At 38.3% G+C, this 22,243-nt stretch overlaps 1 protein-coding gene across 14 annotated transcripts in view; it reads left to right on the top strand.

The window, feature by feature from the left end:
• The window catches only part of mical3a (microtubule associated monooxygenase, calponin and LIM domain containing 3a), a gene marked incomplete in the record, with an annotated part of 99,324 nt that overhangs the window by 28,515 nt on the left and 48,566 nt on the right, over window positions 1–22,243 (top strand). For 11 of the 14 annotated variants that reach the window (XM_014016523.1, XM_014016531.1, XM_014016528.1 and 8 more), the window contains 12 exon segments: window positions 10,923–11,335; window positions 12,063–12,270; window positions 12,405–12,560; window positions 12,672–12,773; window positions 13,415–13,570; window positions 15,951–16,051; window positions 17,807–18,064; window positions 18,158–18,273; window positions 18,642–18,768; window positions 19,492–19,585; window positions 20,592–20,621; window positions 21,102–21,249. In XM_014016523.1, the coding sequence (XP_013871977.1) occupies window positions 11,057–11,335; window positions 12,063–12,270; window positions 12,405–12,560; window positions 12,672–12,773; window positions 13,415–13,570; window positions 15,951–16,051; window positions 17,807–18,064; window positions 18,158–18,273; window positions 18,642–18,768; window positions 19,492–19,585; window positions 20,592–20,621; window positions 21,102–21,249 (1,775 nt within the window). 14 annotated transcript variants of the gene reach the window in all.

Here is a 22,243-nt window from a genome sequence, read left to right as displayed (position 1 = left end):
ACGTGATAAGCTGTATGTTTTATATTCAATTAACGAATGATCCGATTAGTCGACTAATCGAATAAATAATCGGTGATTAATCTATTATTAAAATAATTGTTTGTGGCAGCCCTAATTGAAACATGACTTGCAGCCAAGCAAGTTTTCATCTAATGCTTGAAGACAATCTGCGCTGCACCTGCCAAGTAGGATTTGACTGCTGCCTGCGTTTTGTGATAGGTGACAGGTATTAAAGCAAAACTTGGGAGGGATCTGTTTTCGTTCTTTCTTGCTGAAAAGCTTATCAGCCTGCTTGAAAGCTCTCTGTGAGTGTCGGGTTACCTTCCGACTGCAGCTCTGCGCGTAGCGAAGGCTGTTCCACCTTCCTCCAGTCCTGAGTGGGCTGAACTGTTTGAGAGAAAGAGGGAGATGAATGATTTAACAAAGCGGCGCTCGGAAAAGGGTCACACTCACATGTTCTCACGCTACTCCCTGAGCTAATGTGTGCAACTCGGACCTCATTTTTGTGCTTTCACGCAGATTTGCTAATGTGGAGATGAAAATGCGAGGCAGCTTTTAAAGTAGTCATGACATGTTTTATTGTTTAAAAGGATCGTCACAAATTATTGTTTTATTATACTGCTAGGGAAAAAGGGTGAGGATTTAATGGTGTCAGTAACCCAAGTATAGGCCATAAGTGACATTTTTTACTGCGCATGGCTAAACCTTATACCAGCGGAAGTGTGTTTTTGCGTTCTGTGGTCCCTGTAGTACACTATTCTTTGACAAGCTGCCACTAGTCAGATTTACAAAATGTTTGAACCTTGGAAAACAGTCAGGACGGTTCTGATTCCCTCGTCCAMTGGTCCATTCACAGTCCATGCCACATGTTTACCATCTAAACAAGTCACAGCCACACCCACATACAGAGATTAGTGAGCACAAGTGTGGATGCCACAGGATTAGAGCTTCTGATGGCTGTAGTTTGCTGTCCCATCAAGGCTTTGCAGAGCAGCTTGGACACGTTTTGCTCTGGTCATTTCATCAAATGGATTAAAGTGAGATATCCATGCTGATTACAGATCTTGAGAGAATATTTMTTTGTGTTCTGGTTAATTCTAGACATAAAGAGGCTGGCGGGAGATTTTGATTACATGATACTCTTGAGCAAAAGTTAGGAATGCACCGATATGAAATTTTCAGCCGATAATCGATATCCGATATAAAGTAATTATTGCTGTTATGGCCGATAACCAATATTTATCGATATTGCAGAAACACACAGATTATATTATACATATACGCACAAACACACTTGAGTCTTTTTTTGATGCCGTAAATAAACAACCAGACCTCTGACATGGCTCCTTACTTCAGTTATTCCTGGCTGCGCAGCGTAAATATCACTATCATGATCAAACAGATACCACTCAACCAAACATCTCCCCTCCCAAAACAAACACAAAGCTAAAAAGTGGGAAATCAATATCGGACATTAATATTGGCCAAGTTTTAAATATTGGACCGATACCAAYATTCTAAAAAATGACCAATATCGGCCGATACCGATATTAATGCCGATATATCTCGCATCCCTAGCAAAAATGCTATGACAAACCATGATTTGTTTGATTTTATTTAAAACAGAAATACGGATAAAAGGAAAAAAAATTGTATAGGTCCTCTGGACGGGTTCTTCTTTAATGAAACTTTTCGTCTCTCTTCCAAGAGACTTCTTCAGTCTTTAATGAAACGAAACGTTTCATTAAAGAAGAACCCGTCCAGAGGACCTATACAATTTTTTTTCCTTTGATTTTTTACCTGGATTACTGAGATGCATCAGGACAGAAATACGGATACTATCACTACTGCTGCCTAAAAACCCATGTGGCATAATAATGATTATTTTGTAGATTTAATAGTATAATAAAACTGTATAGATATAAAAGAAGAGACTGATAGAAAACTGAAATGTTGCACCTCAATTTTAAATTATTCTTATTGCCTTCCTAGTAGGGTTCGGCAATATTGGCAAAAAAATAATCATGATTAATTGTGGTATTTAGCTGATAACGATTAATTTGATGATTAATCCCCTGGAGTCCCTGGACACCCTTATGTCCTGGTCACATGACGAATTTAGTGGGAAAGATTTGCTCTTCATAAAAATCCGTTCCAAATTGTGTCAAAATTACAGACTTTAGGCTGTACATCAAATTTTAAATTGTGTCGATAGATAAATATATTACAGAACTTTTTTTAATGTTGGTCATATTTGAAGCAGAGAGGAGCACCGAGCGGACTCTGCCTGGTATCGTCAAGTGCCAAAAAGTAATTGATTAATATTTTTCTGACGATTAATTGCACACGATACGATTATGCCCAACCCTACTTCCTAGTCACATCTACACTTCTCATTGTCTCACTGCATTTTGACAATAATGTGTTGTGTTTAATATAGTTTAAAAAGTTGTTATTTTGTGATGACTTCAGCTGGTAAGGAAAATACATTGTTTTGGCTACTTTTCTTAAAAGTTATCCATCCTTGCATCAGCATGTCTGATAAATCTTTGGTTCTGACTCTTTCCCCACCCGTGTTTTAACAGGCTGAACGGAAAATCACGATGCAGTCACAAAACTGACTACATTATTTATTAGAAACCGCTTCAAAATCAAAACTATTCAATACGGGCAAAATCCAAACTGTGGTGTCACACGTGCAGGCCACTTATCGCCTGCACAAGCTCATCCAGCACTTCCCCAGGATGCTTGATTGAACGCATCATTCTGTGCCATATCCTCTATTTGCAAGGCTGCTCCATGCTCTCTTTACTCATGTTCATCATTGAGAAGCAACTTGATGTGCTCATTGTGCTGGACCCGGTTCAGCACATCTGCAGCTGGTTGTTTGGTCTGGTTTGGTGTGGCTCTTTTTCCTCTTGCCTAGTTTAAAAGACAGAAAAGAGGGGAAGGCAGTAAAGCAAAGCAAGTGCTAGAAATATATTGTGGGAAATAGGTTTGCAGGTATAAGCTGGTAATTGAATTTGAAAACACAGTTTTATGTTGCTGCGCTTTACTTTTACACTTTACAAGGGCTAGTTTACAAKTTGGTGTTTGATGCAACCAAAACAGAAGTTCATACATAAAATTGAGTTGAAGTACTCCTACTTCAGCTCTACTTCCTACTCTCATTTTAGTTGAAAACAGCCAGGATTTCCTGCTGTTTGCTAAGTATCTTTGAAATTTAAACATCAGCTTTGTAATTATTTGTGGGGAGTGATAAAACACTGGCCAGAGTTTTGCTGTTTTTTTTTTTCATGGCCTTCAAGCATGAAATTCTGCAGGTTTTTTTGTACACAGTGGACTTAAGAAATCCTCATGATTAAATTTCATCAGTGTGTTGTTTTCCTCCAGGGATTGCCATTGCAAGTGAACTTGTACAAAACGGTTTGACCCTACCCACTACATCAGTTTTTATTGTTTCTTTAATTCTTTATATTAGCAGTTTACATCAGTTTACAATGAAATAATTACAAAATACATGTATTTGAACGGGCTGCATTTTATGTCTGAAGAGCTGCCTCTCTGGTTTTCGTATTCTCTCCTGCTTGGTTCCGTTCCACATGGGTCATGACTAATCCTTGGAGACCTGTCTGTGTTGACTGCGTGTTGCCTTCTGATCTCAGGTTTCACCTTCCAGCTCTCTGCAAAGGCTGGATATGAATCCAGACTGTTGGCCGCTGTTTCTCTGCGTACTCCTGTGTGAATTATACAAATGAACAACACAGATAACCAAATGTTAGAAACCAAAGAAGATTTTTATGAGTTGTACTGAAATGAAAGCTATGCTGTAATGCTGTTCAGTTTTTTTTTTTTGCGTTTTTTAATTGCATTTTTCCTTGTTTATTGTATTTATGGTTGCATAACTGTTGTTTGTTCTATTCATGTTATAAAATGTGTGCATGTAGTAAGATTGGCAATGGAAATTATTTTTTTACAGTACAAGACATGCTAGGTTCTGGTAGGAATCTATACATGGCCCAAATAATCKAGACAAATTTGAAATAAGATCAGAACTTGTGAACTCTGTACGACTTTCATAAATATGCCTTATTTTCCAACTTCAGATTTTTTTCTGTGTTAGATTTTTTTATGTCAACTCGTGTGAAATATCTTGCTGTACTTGAAAGGGGTTTGATTAAGTTTGTTAGATTAAAAATGTATTTTGGCTCAGGTTCAGTTCAAACATGTTTCTGCCCAAAAGGCAGAACTGCAAAGTATTGACTTGGCAGTGCACGTAAACAGACATTGACTTTTGTTGATCTTGGAGTAGTTCTTCGCTGAGTTCACGTGGTATTTAGGATATTTTGAGAAGGTCAGGAGCCCTGTCCTCTTAGCTGTTTTCTGTAAACCACAGTTTGAAAGACCATACATGTATCAATCACAGTAGAATTGAATTGGATGTCCCATGAGGGAAATTAGAGCAAAAATGTTATGAAAAAAATAATAGAACAACACACAAGGGAAAACTAGGACACAAACAACAACACAAATAGAGGGTATATAAGGTGTCAGCTGTAAAATGCAGTATGGTGCTAATGGGTTGTAGAATGGACACTGTTAGTCTGAYTGAAGCTGGAACAAATGAGAGTTTCAGTCTGTTGGCAGCAATACCATATAATACTTTCCAGGTTGTCACAGTAAAAAAAACAAGTATTATGTTAGTGCCCACACCATACAGTCTTAGTCTTGGACTTGGACAGATATGTTCCTCAGGTCAAAGGTCATCTCTTTTTGACATTTAACAGAAGACAATTTATATCACACCACTTAGTGAAGGAGTCTATTTCACTATAGTGTGACGATGGGTCCATGTCCTTTTAGAGAAGATTCAGTATGGCAGAATCATTTGCATGTTTTGCAATGTGGATATTTGGGTGTGTACTTCTGCAGTCACTTGTGTGAAAAGCAAAGAGAAGAAGATGATACACTGCCTTGYGGAACTCCACTGTTTTTGTGCCTGACATCTGATACTGTTCCTTTCACCTTAACATGCTGTGTTGTTTAAAAAAAAAAGAATAAAACCATCTGATTAAAAAGACACAGACACCCATGTTGCTTCACTAAGAGCAGGTGTACTGTATTTGCACAGTGTTAAAACTCAACAAACAAAACACAATCATAGGCCTTAGTATTTTCAAGAAATCTAGACACGAGATGAACAATTCTAAGAATTGCATTTCAGCGCTTCTGTTTTTCTTGTTAGTAAACCGGCAAGTGTCTTAGTTAAGGCTCAACTTATTTCTGCTACAAGTTTCTAAAAAGCATTTTATGACATTTGAGTTCAAGGCCACAGGACACAAATTGTCATTTGTGGTAGYCCCAGGTTTTTAGGAATTGGTGTTATATGGGATAATTTCCACACTGCTGGCCCTGTGTGAATGTCAAGAGATTGCTTAAWGGCACAGTGTGTAGGATCTTGTCAATTCTTTTAGCCGAAATTGAGATAATCACTAATGACAATAATAAAAAACATGTCTAATCATTGCAGACAAAGACCTTGTTTTATTATTTTTACCTTTATAAAAAGCTGTTTATATCTCCATGGTCGTGGGTCGCCACTACAGGCAGCCGCCATTTTGCACCACCATCTTGTCTACGAAGGCTCATGAAGGACAAACTGCGGTGGCGGCGTCAAAAACGGTTTTAGTTGTAATACTATARATGTAATATTTGTTGTCTGTCATTGTAGCTGGGATAATTTTACTTATTAAAGCTCATAATCTTACCACTTGAAACATCACTAGCCCTGAAGCTGCAGGTAGACATCGCGGTTGGAATTATCAAAGGTTTTTGACACCTGAGAGACACCGTAGCAACTCCTTTGCTTTTGGAAGCGGGGGGTGGGGGGAGGACCAGGGAGGATGATTCAACCACTCAAACTCTAGATGTTGCTGAAAACAACAAATCCTACACACTGCGCCTTTAAATAAGGGACACCTAGCAGCTGTGATTTTATCAGCACAGCTTTTTCACAGAAAAGCTGACAGCCCATCAGAGTTAGCCCGGTTGGTGTGCAAGAGTTTTTGAAAAGCTGCACATCAGATAGATTTATCAAAGGGGCCGCTGCAACATCACAGTGATTGTAGCACCTTGTAACATCCTTCTGAGTAATTTTGCATCTCAAATYTTATATTAAAGTAATTCTTCTGCCTTCTGTAAGTCATCCAATTCTGTGATTTTTTAAAATTTATTTTTTGTCTGATTCATACTGGCGACCAATTTCATGAAGTCCTGGAGTTGTGTTGAAAGTGTGAAATTATTTTTGTCCTGTGTCAAATTGCACACACTGCCAGCTCAACTTCTGGATTGCAGTGACTGAAATCGACCAAAAGAAAAATAGGAGCTCCTGATGAATGCCGAAGCTGCTCATGTGCGCGCTCTGCAACGCGAGCAGCAGCTCTGCCTGCGTTGCCGCTGGGTGAAACATACATGGSACACATGATGACACAGCCGGATTCTCTGGGCAAATAATAAGTGCTGAGGGACACACAGAGCAGTTCAACATCAGKGAAGCGCACTTTAAACCTCACTGTGAGGTGTGAGGTGACTTTTTATTATTCAACTTAATAACATGGAATTCAGCCAATTGATTTAACAATTATTATTTTTAAACGATGAACCATGAAGGGCGGACAACTCAGGAAAAAAAATGCAGGCTTAAATCCTATTTTATCACAATTTCAGGTATAAAAACAAATCAAAACACAATATTAACAAAGACACAAAGTTGGTCTATGTCTTGCATTAATTTGCGTTTTACAAACGTTTATCTATTTTGGACCATCTAATTTGTGTAGCCTGTTTTGGAGCTGTGATGTGAAACATGAAGCCTAGTGGCCTAATCTTTTGGTCTATTTTTAGATCAGTGGATGACGTAATACAAACAACACAAAGTAAAGGCATGCTGAGTGTGTGAGTGTGTGCATAGCATGAGAGAGACGGGTACTGTGTTGCTATGTGTTTGAGTTGGCATGTTTGTGTGTAATTCCTGAATAAATTATGTGATTACGTGAAATCCCACAGCTCAGCCAGAGAAAATCAGGATCTAGGGAAAAAGCCTATGCTGCACAAGTTTTCTCTTTAATTTTTTTATTTTTTGTGATTTACTTGTAATAATTTTGTGGTATTTTCTTCGGAGAGCTTTATTTTTTTTCATGCGGTAATGGTGTTTGTGCTCTTTTCATCACTTTGCCCTCTTGTCTTGTTGAATCAGTGTGTTGGTCTTTGCAGGAGATTCTTAATAACTAAGAAGTGTGTCTGTTTTTTTGTAGTTAGGCTTTGTCAGACACACACCTGTAACCACATGGCTAATATATTATCACTAAAAGGTTTCAGTATGTCTACGATGCTGTAGACAAAACTTTTCAGTACGTGTTATACTTAGCAATGAAACTTTTATTACAGAATAATATTAATATTCTTGGGTTATACTACTAGGGGTTTAAATGACCGGCTTTATCACAATACAAGATTATAGGACAATTAGTTTGGATGACGATAATGTTTTCTCAACGTTGCAGTGTCTGTCATCATGATACAATTTTGATTCAGTTAAATTCACAAGCCTGTGATGGATATGATGCAACAACACGTTATTGATGCTTGGTCAGGTACCGTCTGCGTCCAGTTTTGACGCATCAGGTACCCCCCTCGCGTCAGTCATTGCCGTCTATATGGCTTTTCCTGGTTGCGCCACTTAGGGGTCTTTGGGTTGGGGGTCTGTGGTTAGCATGAGGGATCAGGATTAATGGTTAATTTTAGGTACTGAGGTCGGGATAGGCTGTATATGGCTAATAGAAGTTAAATTTAGGGTCTGAGATGGTTAGTTGTTGCGCATTTCTTGCTCTTTTCAAAAACATGACAACGCACCCCTCCTCCTACATCTCAGCTCGTTAAGAACTGTTGCGAGGGGGGTACCCAACGCGTCCAAAACTGAATGCAGAYGGKTACCTGACCAAGYKTCTATATGTTGWTGAGCCRGGAGTGAGAATGGGTTGGATGCAACGTTTATCTAACGCAATCATGTTTGTTGGGCAAATTATGGACCTACGTCGGACATATGATGACCATATGGATCAATGTTTTTGTTTTGCCTCGATGTAATTGAATGTTTAATCATTTAATTGATATATTGATGTGGATCAGTGTATTGTTAAATAAATTAAATAGTTTATATTCAAGCAAGAATCCAGAAGTGAAATAAAAGAATTTAGAACATAAATTTTAGTCTTTCTTGGTAAGACAACCAAAGACTGAACATAAACTCCCCATCTTTAACATTTTTATTTAAGGAACCTCCACATTAGACATTATAAATGTATCTCTTASAAAATTTGCATTACTAAGAGGGGCCAAAGTTAGGGTTGCCGCCCAATAAAAATGGCCAATAATCTGATTCATGCCATTAAACACTTTTACTTCAAAAACCTGGGATTGGCAAGCAAATGATAAATACATTCTTGGGATTGATGATATGGTCTTTTTTTTCTATACACTTTAGCTAAACACAGACTTCTGCTGATGCAGATATTTCCTGTGGTTATGGTCAGAAACCTCCGTTAAAGTCAGTTTATGTATTTAAAAAAATTCTACAGAGTAAATGATCTGGCTGGTTATGCATGGTAAGCGGCTTGTTTTTGTCTTGTTCTGGCAATGTATGGTCCAGTCTTGATCCTAACTGTCTGTGGCAGAGCCAAACTCAGGGCCTGTTGTTTTCACTGCAGTGAAAATTGGCAGAGTGTGAAAAGGAGGCCGTCTGACCTCTGTACTTTCTTTCCTTTCATCATGTGTTGCTGCTGGGACTCAGACTACATTAGTTTTCATTTACTAGTACAGCATCCTAAATATTAAAATGCAAAGTTTTTACAGAGAAATGGGGTATTTTAAAATATTGCATTCATTTGTGTTTTCTGGGATCTTAGAATTGAGTCTAGAGTACTTTAGGTTCTTATTAGAAGGATTTCCCATTTCATTAATTAGTTATTTTTTACCTGTAGCCTAACATGGTAACTAATAAAAATGTAATAAATTAATTATTTGATTGTTAAACTTACAAACACAAAGTTTTTAAATAATTTGAAACAATAGACAGACCTGCTAATAACTAATTTAGTCTAATCAAATAAGATATGAACCATAATTAATATGAATCTTTTGAAATGCTAGTCAGCAAATTAACTGTATTTTTGTTTATTTGCTTTTTTTACATTTGGGAGCTTTTGCATTCTTTTTAATCCTCACTTCTCTTGTCGATGTTATAAACACACAGGCTTTTTAAATTGTTGCATGTTGGTTCCATCATTTTACCTTTTGATAGAAAGGACAAGTGTTTCCTCCCAAAATACCAGTATAGTTAATGTTTGATTTTCTGATATGGATAAATAATTCCTTTAATAAATAACAATTACTTAACTTTATGTTAAACCCTACATAGATTAAATTAAATCATATCAAAAAAATCAATCCCTGAGACACTTAGGCCGTAAAGTGCATAACATTTAATTACTAGGAACAATAAAATGTTAATATATAGAAAATAATGGGTTGAGTGATTAGTATTGGTGTTAAAGTAGTTGTCAAAAGAAACCTGAGTGAATTTATTGTATTTTTCAAGCATTCTGAACTTCAGACAAGCAAAACCAGTTTCTGCATCAGTTCCTCGGGGAGCTAATGCAAAGCAGAGCTGCAGCTTGCCAAAGCATATTTAGCCACAAATGAACCACATCTTTTCCCTCCAGGAGAACATCACTTTTTTTTTTATCCTATCGACACACTTTTTGTCAAAGCACATTTTTTTTCTTTATTCACTGTTATCTACCTTTTGTACTGACCCCATTCGATGGTTAAATGCTACTTTTAAAGATCGTTTAAGTACTATTTCTGTTACATAGTTGATCTATAAAGTCATTCCACTTTTATTAACAAAGCTTCACATGCCGGAGAGAGCATGAATGATCTTGTCTTTCTGAGGACGAAAAAGTTGGAAACATAAGAAAAAGCTGGTGCATGTCGTAGCATGCTACTAACATTAATATGACTCTTCAAGAGAGTCACCTCTAATGGAGAAAACTGTAATAATAAGTGAAATTTTTAATTTATCTTACTACTGCCAGACAATTATCTTAAATATGTGGATTTGTGTATTRTTCATGTTGAACTTTTGCGATCTGGTGCTGAGATTTTGTCTGGAATCATTATGACACACACATGTTTATGCACTATTGTGTTTTGAACTTCCAAATAGGGCTGCCACAAATGATTATTTTTATAGTCGATTAATCATCAATTATTTTTTCGATTAGTCGACTAATCGAATCATACGTTAATTGAATATAAAACATRSAGCTTATCGCGCCAGAATGCAGCTGCTGTTGTATAACCATGGTTAGATTTTAGCTATATGCTAACAAAAAATAATTGCTGTGGAAGGCAGGTTCTGCCTTGCAGATATTGCACAGGTTTCTCCTTCATTTTCTTAAAATGATCCCACACTTTTGAGCTCCATTGCCGGGTAGCCATAGTACCAGAGCCTGTCTGTATAATGTCTTGTGACGTCCACAGCCTACCCCAGTTACCACTAGTGTGCATGTGTGTCAAGGACAGAAAGGCAGATGTGGCAGTGGAAGGTGTCAAAGCAGTTTGAAGAGAAAAACAAAGTAAAGAAAAAAATCGATTAATCGATTATTAAATTAGTCATCGATTACTTTAATAATAGATTAGTCGTCGATTAATCGACTAATCGTGGCAGCCCTACTTCCAAACTGATTTTGAGATGTTGGCATAGTTTAAATTTTTTACTTCAAAACATGTCTGTAAGTCTGAGTTTTGCCCGTTGCTTCTCTTTGATTTATTTTCTTTACTTGTCTTCCTTTCTCTGGTAGAATGAAGATGCTTGAGGCTGGAAGTTAAAGCCCTCCACCAGAGAGAGGCTCTTACAGGGCTGGGGCTGGACCCAAAGCCCCCTGCCCTATAGGGTGGGGTGAAGGGCCCTCACAGCCCTTCGCGAGTCTGGACCATGGGGGATGGAGGTGCTGGTGCAGCTGGAGGAGATGGGGTGAATAAATCCCATGTCCTGTTTGACAACTTTGTCCAGGCAACCACATGCAAAGGCATACTCAAGGCCTTCCAGGAGCTCTGTGAACACCTGGAAGTCAAGCCCAGCGAGCACAGGATCTTCTATCACAAGCTCAAGTCCAAACTTAACTACTGGAAGGCTAAGGCGCTCTGGGCAAAGTTAGACAAGAGAGCCAGCCAGAAGGAGTACAAGAAAGGACGTGCCTGTGCCAACATAAAGGTAATCCCTCATCAGTGGAAACTTGATAAGTCATCTAAAGCTTCAACAGGTGGTTTGTTTGGGGCTCCTGTTCCCTGTAAGAGCGAGCAGAATGAAATATGGGATCTACAGTGTCTAAGACTCACGTAATGTGAAGCTTATGTTTACCAACCAGAATATACTGTATTGCAAGTAGGGGTGTAAATCACCTGCTTTATCACGAGACAATATTACATCGATATGTTTGGATGACGATTCGATATTTCTCAATGTCACAAAGTCTGTCACGATATGATTTCGATTCAATTCAATTCACGTCTGCGATTGATATAATGCAATATCATATGTCCATTAACACAATGACTATGTTAGATGGGCAGATAATATTGATTCCCATCGAGCATATGATGATGATATAGATCGATATTTTCATTTTGCTTGCTATAACTGAATCATGAATCGTTCAAATCGATATATCGAGATAAATCAATGAATCGTTACATCACTAATTGCAAGGACAGGATGGCACAAGGACACGTTAAAAACAAGATTTTGTTACGTGCAAAAATCAAAGAATACGGCAAATAATGTTGAAACAAAAAAACAGATCATCTAATCATTCAACTTTTTCTAGTGCATCAGTAGACAATACTCTTATTGGACATCTTTTCTTTGCTTTTCAAAAGTGAAGAACTGGCAGACATGGCTAATAAAACTATCTGCATCGTGTGCATTTGTCTGTATTCAGTGTCTGATCATCGGTGCGGGGCCATGTGGCTTGCGTACGGCCATCGAGCTGGCTTTTTTGGGGGCCAAAGTGGTCATTCTGGAGAAGAGAGATGCCTTCTCCAGAAACAATGTGCTGCACCTCTGGCCCTTCACAATCCAAGATCTCAGGGGCCTTGGGGCCAAGAAATTCTATGGGAAGTTCTGCGCTGGTGCTATTGACCATATCAGTGAGTGCATATGATACTTCTGCTTTGATGTTCTTTTATTATTTATGTATTCGTTGTCTTCTCTGACATGCAGGATTAAAGTTAGTTGCATTGAAAAAGGCATTTGAAAATGTTGCTGTTTTTCTGAATTGTAGGTATTCGTCAGCTTCAGCTAATGCTGCTCAAAATGGCTCTCCTGCTGGGCATTGAGATCCATGTCAATGTAGAGTTTAAGGCCCTTATCGAACCCCCTGAAGATCAAGAGAGTGAAAGTAAGCAACTTCAGTTTTTGCCAGACAAGCCCACGAAAAGTAAACAGAAAGGGATTATCAGTTTCATTAAAGATCTGCCTACTGTACTGTAAAAGACGCTGTGAGCTGTGACTGCATTTCTGTCTGATTACGTATGCTGTGTTTTCTCAGGGATAGGCTGGAGGGCCGAGGTCCACCCCAGGACACACCCTGTCAGTGAGTTGGAGTTTGATGTCATCATTGGAGCAGATGGAAGGAGAAACACACTACCAGGTGGGTTTTTTTCCTGCAGAAAGTATGTTGTTTTTCATTGACTAAACAAAGCAACAACAGTGCTGTTTGTTTTGTTCTGAGCTGACTTGGAGGTCACTCAGAATGATTATGATGTCACCGGTGCAGCTGCAGATGGATAGCTGACCTCACTCTGCTCGTCGTGTATGAAAGAGTACATCTGTGCATAAGTTTGTGTCTAGCTGCTACACTGAACTTCAAAGAGTATTTGCTCTCCTGGCACAGCAGAATAGGAATTAGTGAATTGGTTGTTTGTTTCCTTTATGTGTGCTGGGGCATCACCGCCACACAGGCAGAGTGAACCCTGTGGAGCAGGTGCACGAACCCTATCTACGTTATTAATAGTTATATGTATAAAAGGAAGTCATGCTCCCCTTGAGAGACCTAGTAACCATAAAATGCATTCACACAATGTGGAAAAACAAAAAAAAACTGTTTTCGTTGTCCAGATGTTGAACATCTGGTTACATTTAAAACCTTTCAGGAGGTTTGATCTGTTCTGAAAGCAAATATCGTTGGTGAGTTGATCCAATTTTGTGGTTTGAGTGGTTACCTTTTGTCAACAGTGAATTTATGGTCCAAATGTTTGGTTGCTGATCTTAAACTTTTGTCTAATTCCTCAGGGTTTCGTCGTAAGGAGTTCCGGGGAAAGCTGGCTATCGCCATCACCGCTAACTTCATCAACAGGAATACAACGGCAGAGGCAAAGGTTGAGGAGATCAGCGGCGTAGCCTTTATCTTTAATCAGAAGTTCTTTCAAGATCTCAGGGAGGCAACGGGTATGTCAGCTTCAGTTTGCCTCATTGTGTCTCAGGTCATGGGTTGCAACTGACGTGGGCCGTGGGCCGCTCATRTGGGCTGCGTAAATGACTGAAATGAGACGGTCTAGTCCAGGGGTTCTCAAGCCATTTGGGTCTGGGGACCCCTTACAAGGGCAAAAAAAAATTCCAGGGACCCCCTCGTAAACCCYATGCTGTTTTAAAAGATAATTTATTGTCATTTCAACCCCTAAATGCCATGGGAATGTATATTTTTATTAAGTTTATCATGTTTGTTTTATTAACTCATTGGGCCTCATGCAAGAACATGTTCGTATTTTTATCCTAAATTTCTCTTACTTTTGTTCGTACAAAGGGTTCGTACGAACATGTCACGTCAGATTCAACAAACTCTTCTATCTTCAGGAAACGTGCGTAAATGAGCTGCGTAATTTACACCTTTTCTATCCAGCTGCTCGTGCACGCGAGAGGAGATTAGCATAATTACCACCCCAAAAACACCATATAAAGCTATGCCTCAGATACAAGGAAGTGTTYATTCATTCATGAAAATGACAGCGAAAACTGAAAAAATAAAACACGCGTTCAGAGATTGAAGTCCGTCTGTCAGAGATCCAGAAAAGAAAATCTCTCATTTTTAGCAGCTCAGCTGTGGGATAAAAAGAGCTGCTAAAAGAATAAACAACTGTGTTAAATCATTTTCATTTATTCAGAAGCCGCAGCGCTGCGCGGCGCAGGTGGTCTCAGATGCGGGTCTGAAATAAGCATTTTTAAATGTTTTTACAATAAGTCTGGCACTTTGGAGAAAATCCTGGACTTGATCATACAGTATATCCCCTCTGGTCTGGGAACGTCTCGGAGTCCCCCAGGACGAGCTGGAAGGTGTCGCTGGGGAGAAGGAGGTCTCTCTGCTGCTGTCCCCGCACCCGATCCCGTATAGGCGGCGAAAAACGGACGAACGGACAATTTATTGTTAGTCTAAATTATTACATTTAAAATTATAACTCTAATTCAAGCAGAATAGCCTATTGTCAACATAATTATGGAGTGTGATTTATTTTCAACTCAAAATATCTTCAAACTAACGAAATATAAAGTTATTAGTGAAGAAAACCCGTCTGGATAACAGCAGACTGGCTGTTCGTAAAATATACGACAGGTCTGGACCACTCGTGAATTTTGTTCATATCTGAAAAAAATCGTAGAATACGAAAACATTGGTGAATGCCACAAATTCTCCTAAATCACTCGTACTCACAATTTAAGAACAAATCTGTGCGTACGAACGGTTSTTGCATGAGGCCCATTGTTCTCCATGCATTTTTAAAATTAAAAACCAAATTAACAATTTAGTAAAAATTTTTGAGGACCCCCAAGGTACCTCTCGCGGACCCCTGGGGRTCCTGGGACCTCTGGTCTAGTCTACAGAAGACGTATGTTTTTGTGACCATGTGCTGCCTTTTTACTGTTTTATATCACATCGCTTCAGTTGTTTTTTTAAAGGTATAACTTCATAAAATTAAATTTTAATAGAAAACTGTTACAAACAAATTAATTAATTAATTAATAAAAAGCATTAATAGTTTGCTCCAGTATAAGTGTGCTTGTAACTGAATTTTATTTAACATYTCATTGCAACAAAACTCTCTTTAGTTAAGTTACTAAACTTACATATTTTTGTCTGTGATAAATTTCCACACTCTGCCATAAAATCCTCTGCATTAAAATAAAATTTAAAAAAAAACTCATTTTCAGTGGACACACAAAGATAAATCAGGTGAACATACTGTACTGTATAGGAAGAGGTAAAAAAAGGTAATAAAATAAAGTTTTAAAGTAGAACCTGCTAACTTGTAGCTTGCAGGTTCCTCCACATTCCTCTCTGCTGTGCTTCAACACTGCTGTAGAAGTGACTCTGTAGTATTTGTCATAGCAGTAGCTTGTTATTTTCACTCAGCCAGAGAGGATTCTTCCAAAATACATTAGAAACACCTGGAAGAGTGCTAGTTTCTGGTAATATAGAAAGAAGTTTTTTTTAGTCATAGCACAGTTTGGTAATTGTCGGCTCTCCGTMTGTTTTCTGTGCGCAATGTAGGTCAACAAATAAAAATAAATAGAGCAAATATATTTTATTTTAGATCTGAGTTTGAATTTTGTTAGCACACCCAATTAAAGTGTTTTGGTTTGAGGCCAGGCCTGCCACATTTTATTGCTGACTTGACAATGTTCTTGGGGCTTTTGTTATCTGCTCAGAGTCCCTTAATTACYGCTTTTGTTCTCAAATGATGACAAGACCGCATGCTATTGCGTTAAGGAAAAGGACGTGGCTTACTGTGTTACAAAACATCGTTTTTATTTTTCATTTTTTTGCTCTTTTTAGGTATTGACCTGGAAAATATTGTCTACTACAAGGACGACACACATTACTTTGTGATGACTGCCAAAAAACAGAGCCTGTTGGAGAAAGGAGTCATTCTGCGTGTGAGTGATCAAAGCCTAAATCTCAGCATGGTACTTCCCGTTTGAAAGAAAAAAAAATCGGTTGAATCTAATTTTTGTCTCACTRTAGTTCACACAAAGGTTATATAGATGCAGAAATGATCACAATAACGATAATGTTGAACTTTAATCAGCTCAGCCCCCACCAAAAAAGAAAACGTCTCTTTTCATTATTTCAGCTGTTTTCTTCTCTTTGTGATTTTGCCCAGCGTTAGCCTAATGGCCTAACCAAGCCAACAGTGTTCAGGAACATACTGGTAACTCAAGCACTCATTGAGTTCTTGTGTCCTCACTATGTACAGTAGTTTCCTTTAGCTGGGCACTTTCCACAGGAAACAGGAAAGGCCTTTTTAAATGTCTCTCTTCATGTGCAGTAAAGTAAAGGTGTGCTGTGGTGCCTTGGGTTTGTCTAGTAGTTTTTCAGACAGCTTTCCCTCATATTAGATGTAAAACCACACATCCAGCCAGACAGATCTTTTCACAGCTATGAAAATAACTACAGGAAAAGAAATAAAGAAAGGGTGGAAGGAACAGAAGCCTTTCAGTAGTATTCGAGGCAGAAATACACTAGTTGCTACTTCATATCGTCCATTACCCTGTCCTCCCCTTCAGCTAACAGAGCTAAGGTTGTTGTTGAACCCTTCAGCTTGAGGATAGAAAAATGCGTTGCTCACCTCCCACTAAGAAAAATGTCACTTTGAAATCATGCGGTGATTTGATGTGTTTTTAAAGAATGACTGTGAACAGCACAGTAAACTTTCGTACCAGTGATTTACCTCCAATTTACACTGCGCCCGCTTCAGAACAACCTTTGTAGTAAAAAAAACAACAACTTTATAGTCAACGAAAGCTTTTACACTGCATCCGTGATCCGCCACAATTAGATTTGATCCTGTTTTTGCTGGACTATGGGGCAAGTGTGGAGTCAGTCTACAAAGATCACACCGTACCAACAAGAAAAGGAACAAGCACAACATCTGTATTTTCAAAATATTTCTCCAAAAACAGACTACATTTTGTTGAAATCCTAGCTATATTAAATATATGTGTATATTTACACATGCATGCTGTCAAAATATATTCTTTGGGAAGCAGATTGCAGCATGAAGCATATGCATTTACACAGAACGTGTGATTTTATTTTGAAATATCGATTTAAAAAAAGACAACAGTAATGCAGTTTCAGCTGCTGTTTTCAGTCCATCTTCCTCAGAATGAGTTATTTTCGTCTGACTTCCACATTTATCACTATTTTTATTGTACCATCTTGCATTTCTTGCACATGCTTCTCAGAGCACCTCGGTGCTTTACACCAGGTCTGAGCCGCAGGCAGCGTAAATCTGGGGTTAGACTTTGGGATTGGTAGTAGAACAGTTGTCTACCATAATTTATTTAACCAAACTAAGGTTTAGGAAGATTATTGCCTTTTTGTTGGTGTTACCAATGTTGTACAATAATTACCAAGTCGAATTTTATGAAACACTTTTATCTCATTGATTCTGAATTATTTTAAATTGTAATGTAACTTTTTCCAAATATTTTTATTTGTCTCTCAACTGGAATATTTTCAGCAATGCATCAGCAAAAMGATAGATTAATAAATGTTGGGAGTTTCATGTCTCATTATATTCTTYACATATTTATGTGATTTATGGTTATTTTCATTTTTTCTGGCTTTTCTAATTCTGTTATTTTGTTAGTACCGCCTCTGATCCCACTTTGCGTTTTCGCTTATAGGACTACGCAGACACCGAGCTGCTCCTGTCCAGAGCTAACGTGGACCAGGCCGCCTTGCTGTCTTATGCGCGTGAGGCTGCGGATTTCTCCACCAGCCACCAGCTGCCTACATTGGACTTCGCCATCAACCATTATGGCCAGCCAGATGTTGCCATGTTCGACTTCACCTGCATGTACGCCTCGGAGAACGCTGCCATGGTGCGCCAACGCAGTGGTCACAATCTGCTGGTGGCGCTTGTCGGTGACAGCTTGCTGGAGGTGAGATTTTTAGGTCGGAGTCTCTCTTCRTATCCTTTTGCTCGTATTTGCGGCCATATTTGGTTATTGAATGTGGCGTTGGCTTGGTTTCAGCCGTTCTGGCCCATGGGCACCGGCATCGCTCGAGGTTTCCTGGCAGCCATGGACTCGGGCTGGATGGTGAAGAGTTGGGCCCAAGGAAAAACCCCTCTAGAGGTTCTAGCTGAGAGGTGAGAATGTGGAAACACTGATATACACAGACATAGAGRTTCACTGTGTTCTTGTACTCACATTTACACACTTATAAGTCACACATGCCTAATCTCTCTCTTCAGACACACCCTTTTATCTCTAAGTGCTTTACTAGGAATTGTGCCCATATGCGATTTAAAGCTTCTGTCCCATCTCTCCTAGTACTAATGGGATAAGAAGCTCTCATAAGGCCTGAATGGAATGTGACTACATGGTTCTGTAGTACTTTACAGTGCTTTGTGAAAGTAATGTTAAAGCTTTCCCATAATGTCTGTTCTTTTTTTTCTATTAGACTTTGCCTTTTCTTTATAGAGGAAACAATTTAATCTGTCATTCTGTGTTCCAGAGAGAGCATATACCGACTTCTGCCTCAGACAACACCAGAAAATGTCAGTAAGAACTTTAGCCACTACAGCGTGGATCCCACCACACGTTACCCAAACATCAGCCTTAACTTCCTCAGGCCCAGTCAGGTGAGCACGAGTGGTCACAGAGCATCAGACTAATTTTACAATTTGCTAAGTCATTACAAATAGACCTGGTAGTTGAAGTTTGGGATGTAATTTGTGACCCATCACATCGAAACGAGGATTAAGTCCAAAAGTGGCATAAGGAGAAATAGGCAAATGTAGTGTTTTGACTAAAATGTTAACAAAAATTGCATTTTGTCAAAATATAACCTTATCAATGTATCATTTCAATGAACTGCCTGAAATATAATCATAAAACAAAATTTTGAAGCACTATTTTGAGCAGTAGCAACAAAAAAACTGATTTTGAGGAAAAATGCCTTTAAAATTTTGAGATTTTCCCTGTGAGTTAGCAAAGTTTTGTTTATTTTTAGCTGGGAAATCTCAATATTCAAATATAATTTGAGGTTTCCTCTTTATAAGGACATCAAAAAATTCCTCATTAAAGGGACATAAAATTAGGATTCAGACCAAATATTTCTGTATTACTGTAACCAACAAGACAAACTGAGTTATATATATATGGATTTAATTATGATAACAGAATGATCCAGGCATCAAAATGTAGCTTTTAAAGCCAAGAATCTGAAAATGTAATTAGGTCATTTTGACCAAATTTGACTTAATCCTCATTTCGATATGATGGGTCGCATTTATTCTGTGCTTGTTTGATTCCCACTAGTTTTATTCTTGACTAAATATGTGATAATGGTGTTCATGTTACAGGTCAGGCACCTCTTTGACACGGGGGTGTGCCGAGAAATTCGCATTGAAATTGAGAACGTGATCAACTCGTCCACACCAAAGTTGGCCAGGAATGGTTTGTGTATTCTGATAATTATTTAAGAGGAAAAGAAGACAGTGGTCCAATCCTAATCTCCACCCTACAACCTAATTGAAAAACACAAGAACTAATTACAGAATTGGAATATCAATGTGCGACACAGTAAYGTATTTAGTCTATAACTTTTACTTATTTGCTTTAAAGGGCCTGTGACATCTACTTTTTTAAATAAACATGAATGCATTTTTGGAAAGGTAACAATGATAACATACTGCAAAACAAATCTCACGCCGCTGAGATGAACAGTTGTTGAGATATTAACATGTGAAGAAACAGGAAGTGATGTCAAAGGGGAATGTCTGAATGTAAACAGAGCGTTGTTACAACACAGACTGTAGAGAATAATTTGATGCTTCTTTAGATTATTTTGAGTCGCTATCAAAGRAAGACGAAGAAGAGTTAATGTTTAAATAATTGTGTTTTAACAAACAAAAACCAGAGTTTATTTTATTGAGTTCCCCTTTGATGTCACTTCCTGTTTCACTTTAGCTGAGCCAAATTCAAAAGAAAATAGGTCGTTTATGTGACAAAATGTGTAAAATAATCTGTACTATGCCAATTTTCTTAAGTATAAAGATGTTTACTTTGACTTTTTGTATTTGAAGGATGGGCATGTCACAGGCACTTTAAAGCAAATTTTAGGACATTAAAAAGCGAACAGAAATCTTAAAAGCAAACAAYCTTTCAAATGCAAATAATAACTGCAAATATATGGTTACCCTAAAATTACCAGTGATTTGTTTTTGGCACAGCAACCCTGTTTTATAGCAACAAGATCTTGTACAAGTTCTCATCAGAGCCTGTGTGCATTTATTTGATGGTGTGACAGACCCAAACACTTGTCCTCTTACCAGGAATTCTCTTCACTGTTTGTCTGTGGTGATTAGGATTAGCCCTGCACAGAAACACATCACCTCTTAATGCTAATTAATCAGTGTAGGATTTATCATATTGTAATAATAATGAACTATTTTTACTCCAGACTATTACCTGCTTGACAAACAGTTGCAAGGTAACAAAATCCAAATGCATGGTGTTGCTTTTTTGGGGGTTTTCTAATAGTTTTAACAGTTTGAAAGACTACCTGCTGTATGACAAAATACAATGAAAGTAACAGTGGAATGTTGAAACTCTGGATTGCGCAGCTTAAATATCCTTTGCGTGCACTAACCCATTCAGTAAAACTCCTTGGATGTATTCAACTTCTTAAAAAACTTGGGAGTAAATGTTTGTTGTTCGTTTTGCATCCTCTAACTTCTTATTTGGATTTATTTTCTCTGTACATTGGTAAAAGTTTTTCCATCACAGTTTGTAATATTTCTTTAATGGCTTTATGAATTTGGTACTAATACTGATACTGAAGCCATGGATGACTGTATTCTGTATTTTTATGTTTAGTCAGTTGTTGCTCATACTCCCTTTCATTTTAAATCCAGGTCCCATTCAGTGTGCTACTAAAACATTAAGCCTTCATCTGTGTTACCCACAACAGAATCCATCGCTCGATCCAGTAAACTGCTCAACTGGTGCCAGAGACAAACAGAAGGATACAGGAATGTTTATGTGATGGACCTTACCATGTCTTGGAAGAGCGGCTTGGCGCTGTGTGCCCTCATTCACCGATACAGACCGGATCTCATGTGAGTGTCGGAATCAGGACCTGTGGCGCCCACGTGAATAGATGGCAGAATGTATTGTTTGTTTTTGTTTTGTTTTGCTTGGCTGTTAGTGATCTATTACAAACTCTGTGTCCCGTAGTGGTTTGAGCGAGATGACTGTCTGGCTCTGTTTATGTGCTTGTTTGTTGCAAATTATTTTTATGGTCCAGTTGGGATTCTGGTTTTGGACTGTATATCACTGTAAACGAGGTGACATCTACCAGTCAAGGGAGCTCCTTCGGTCCCTTAAGGGAGCTCTCCTTATACCCACCATTCTTCTCCAAAGCACACAGATATACTGTATACACGCTTTCCTCACCATCTTAGACACTATTAACAATGCAGCCTCCATCTGCTCTGTCTAATGGAGTTTATTACCCTCTGGAGGCTTTATGGAAATTAACATTATATATCATTAGTGTTTCTGTCCTACCTAACCACTGCAGAGCACTGAATCGTCAGAGCTGACCATCTGATTGACCCAGTGATGGAAGGATTAGAGACAGTAATGAGTGGAGGTGGAACAAACATATGTTAATGTGTACACATGTACAAGGCGGATGCTTAAGAGGGGCTAAATGAAGGTCTCACTCAGTGCCTGATGTGTTCTCCTAATGTTGATGCTTTTAACCATTTGAAAGTTGAGATTTATTGATGAGGCATGGTAATAGTATTTTCAGCTGGAGTTTAATGTGTTTTTCAGGAATGCTTTTGACAAAGTGTATGCTGTAAAGAAAGCATCATCATTAGGGATGGTGTTCAACTAGTCTCTATATTATATATACTAGGGGTGCAACGAGACAGGAAATTCACGGTTCGGTTTGATACTTTAGTCTCACGGTTCGATATTTTTTCGATACAAAAAAGAGAAATTTCCATGCCCCTTTTAACTTGTGATTTATTTATATTAATTATGAACATTTGTTTAACCTCAATAGTACAGTTTTTAAATTAAATGTTGCTGAAACAGCAAGTT

This window comes from Austrofundulus limnaeus, unplaced genomic scaffold (genome assembly GCF_001266775.1).
Source record: "Austrofundulus limnaeus strain Quisiro unplaced genomic scaffold, Austrofundulus_limnaeus-1.0 Scaffold147, whole genome shotgun sequence".
Taxonomy (NCBI): domain Eukaryota; kingdom Metazoa; phylum Chordata; class Actinopteri; order Cyprinodontiformes; family Rivulidae; genus Austrofundulus; species Austrofundulus limnaeus.
The sequence above is the reverse complement of the archived record's forward strand: the minus strand, read 5'-3'. Positions and strand labels throughout refer to the sequence as shown.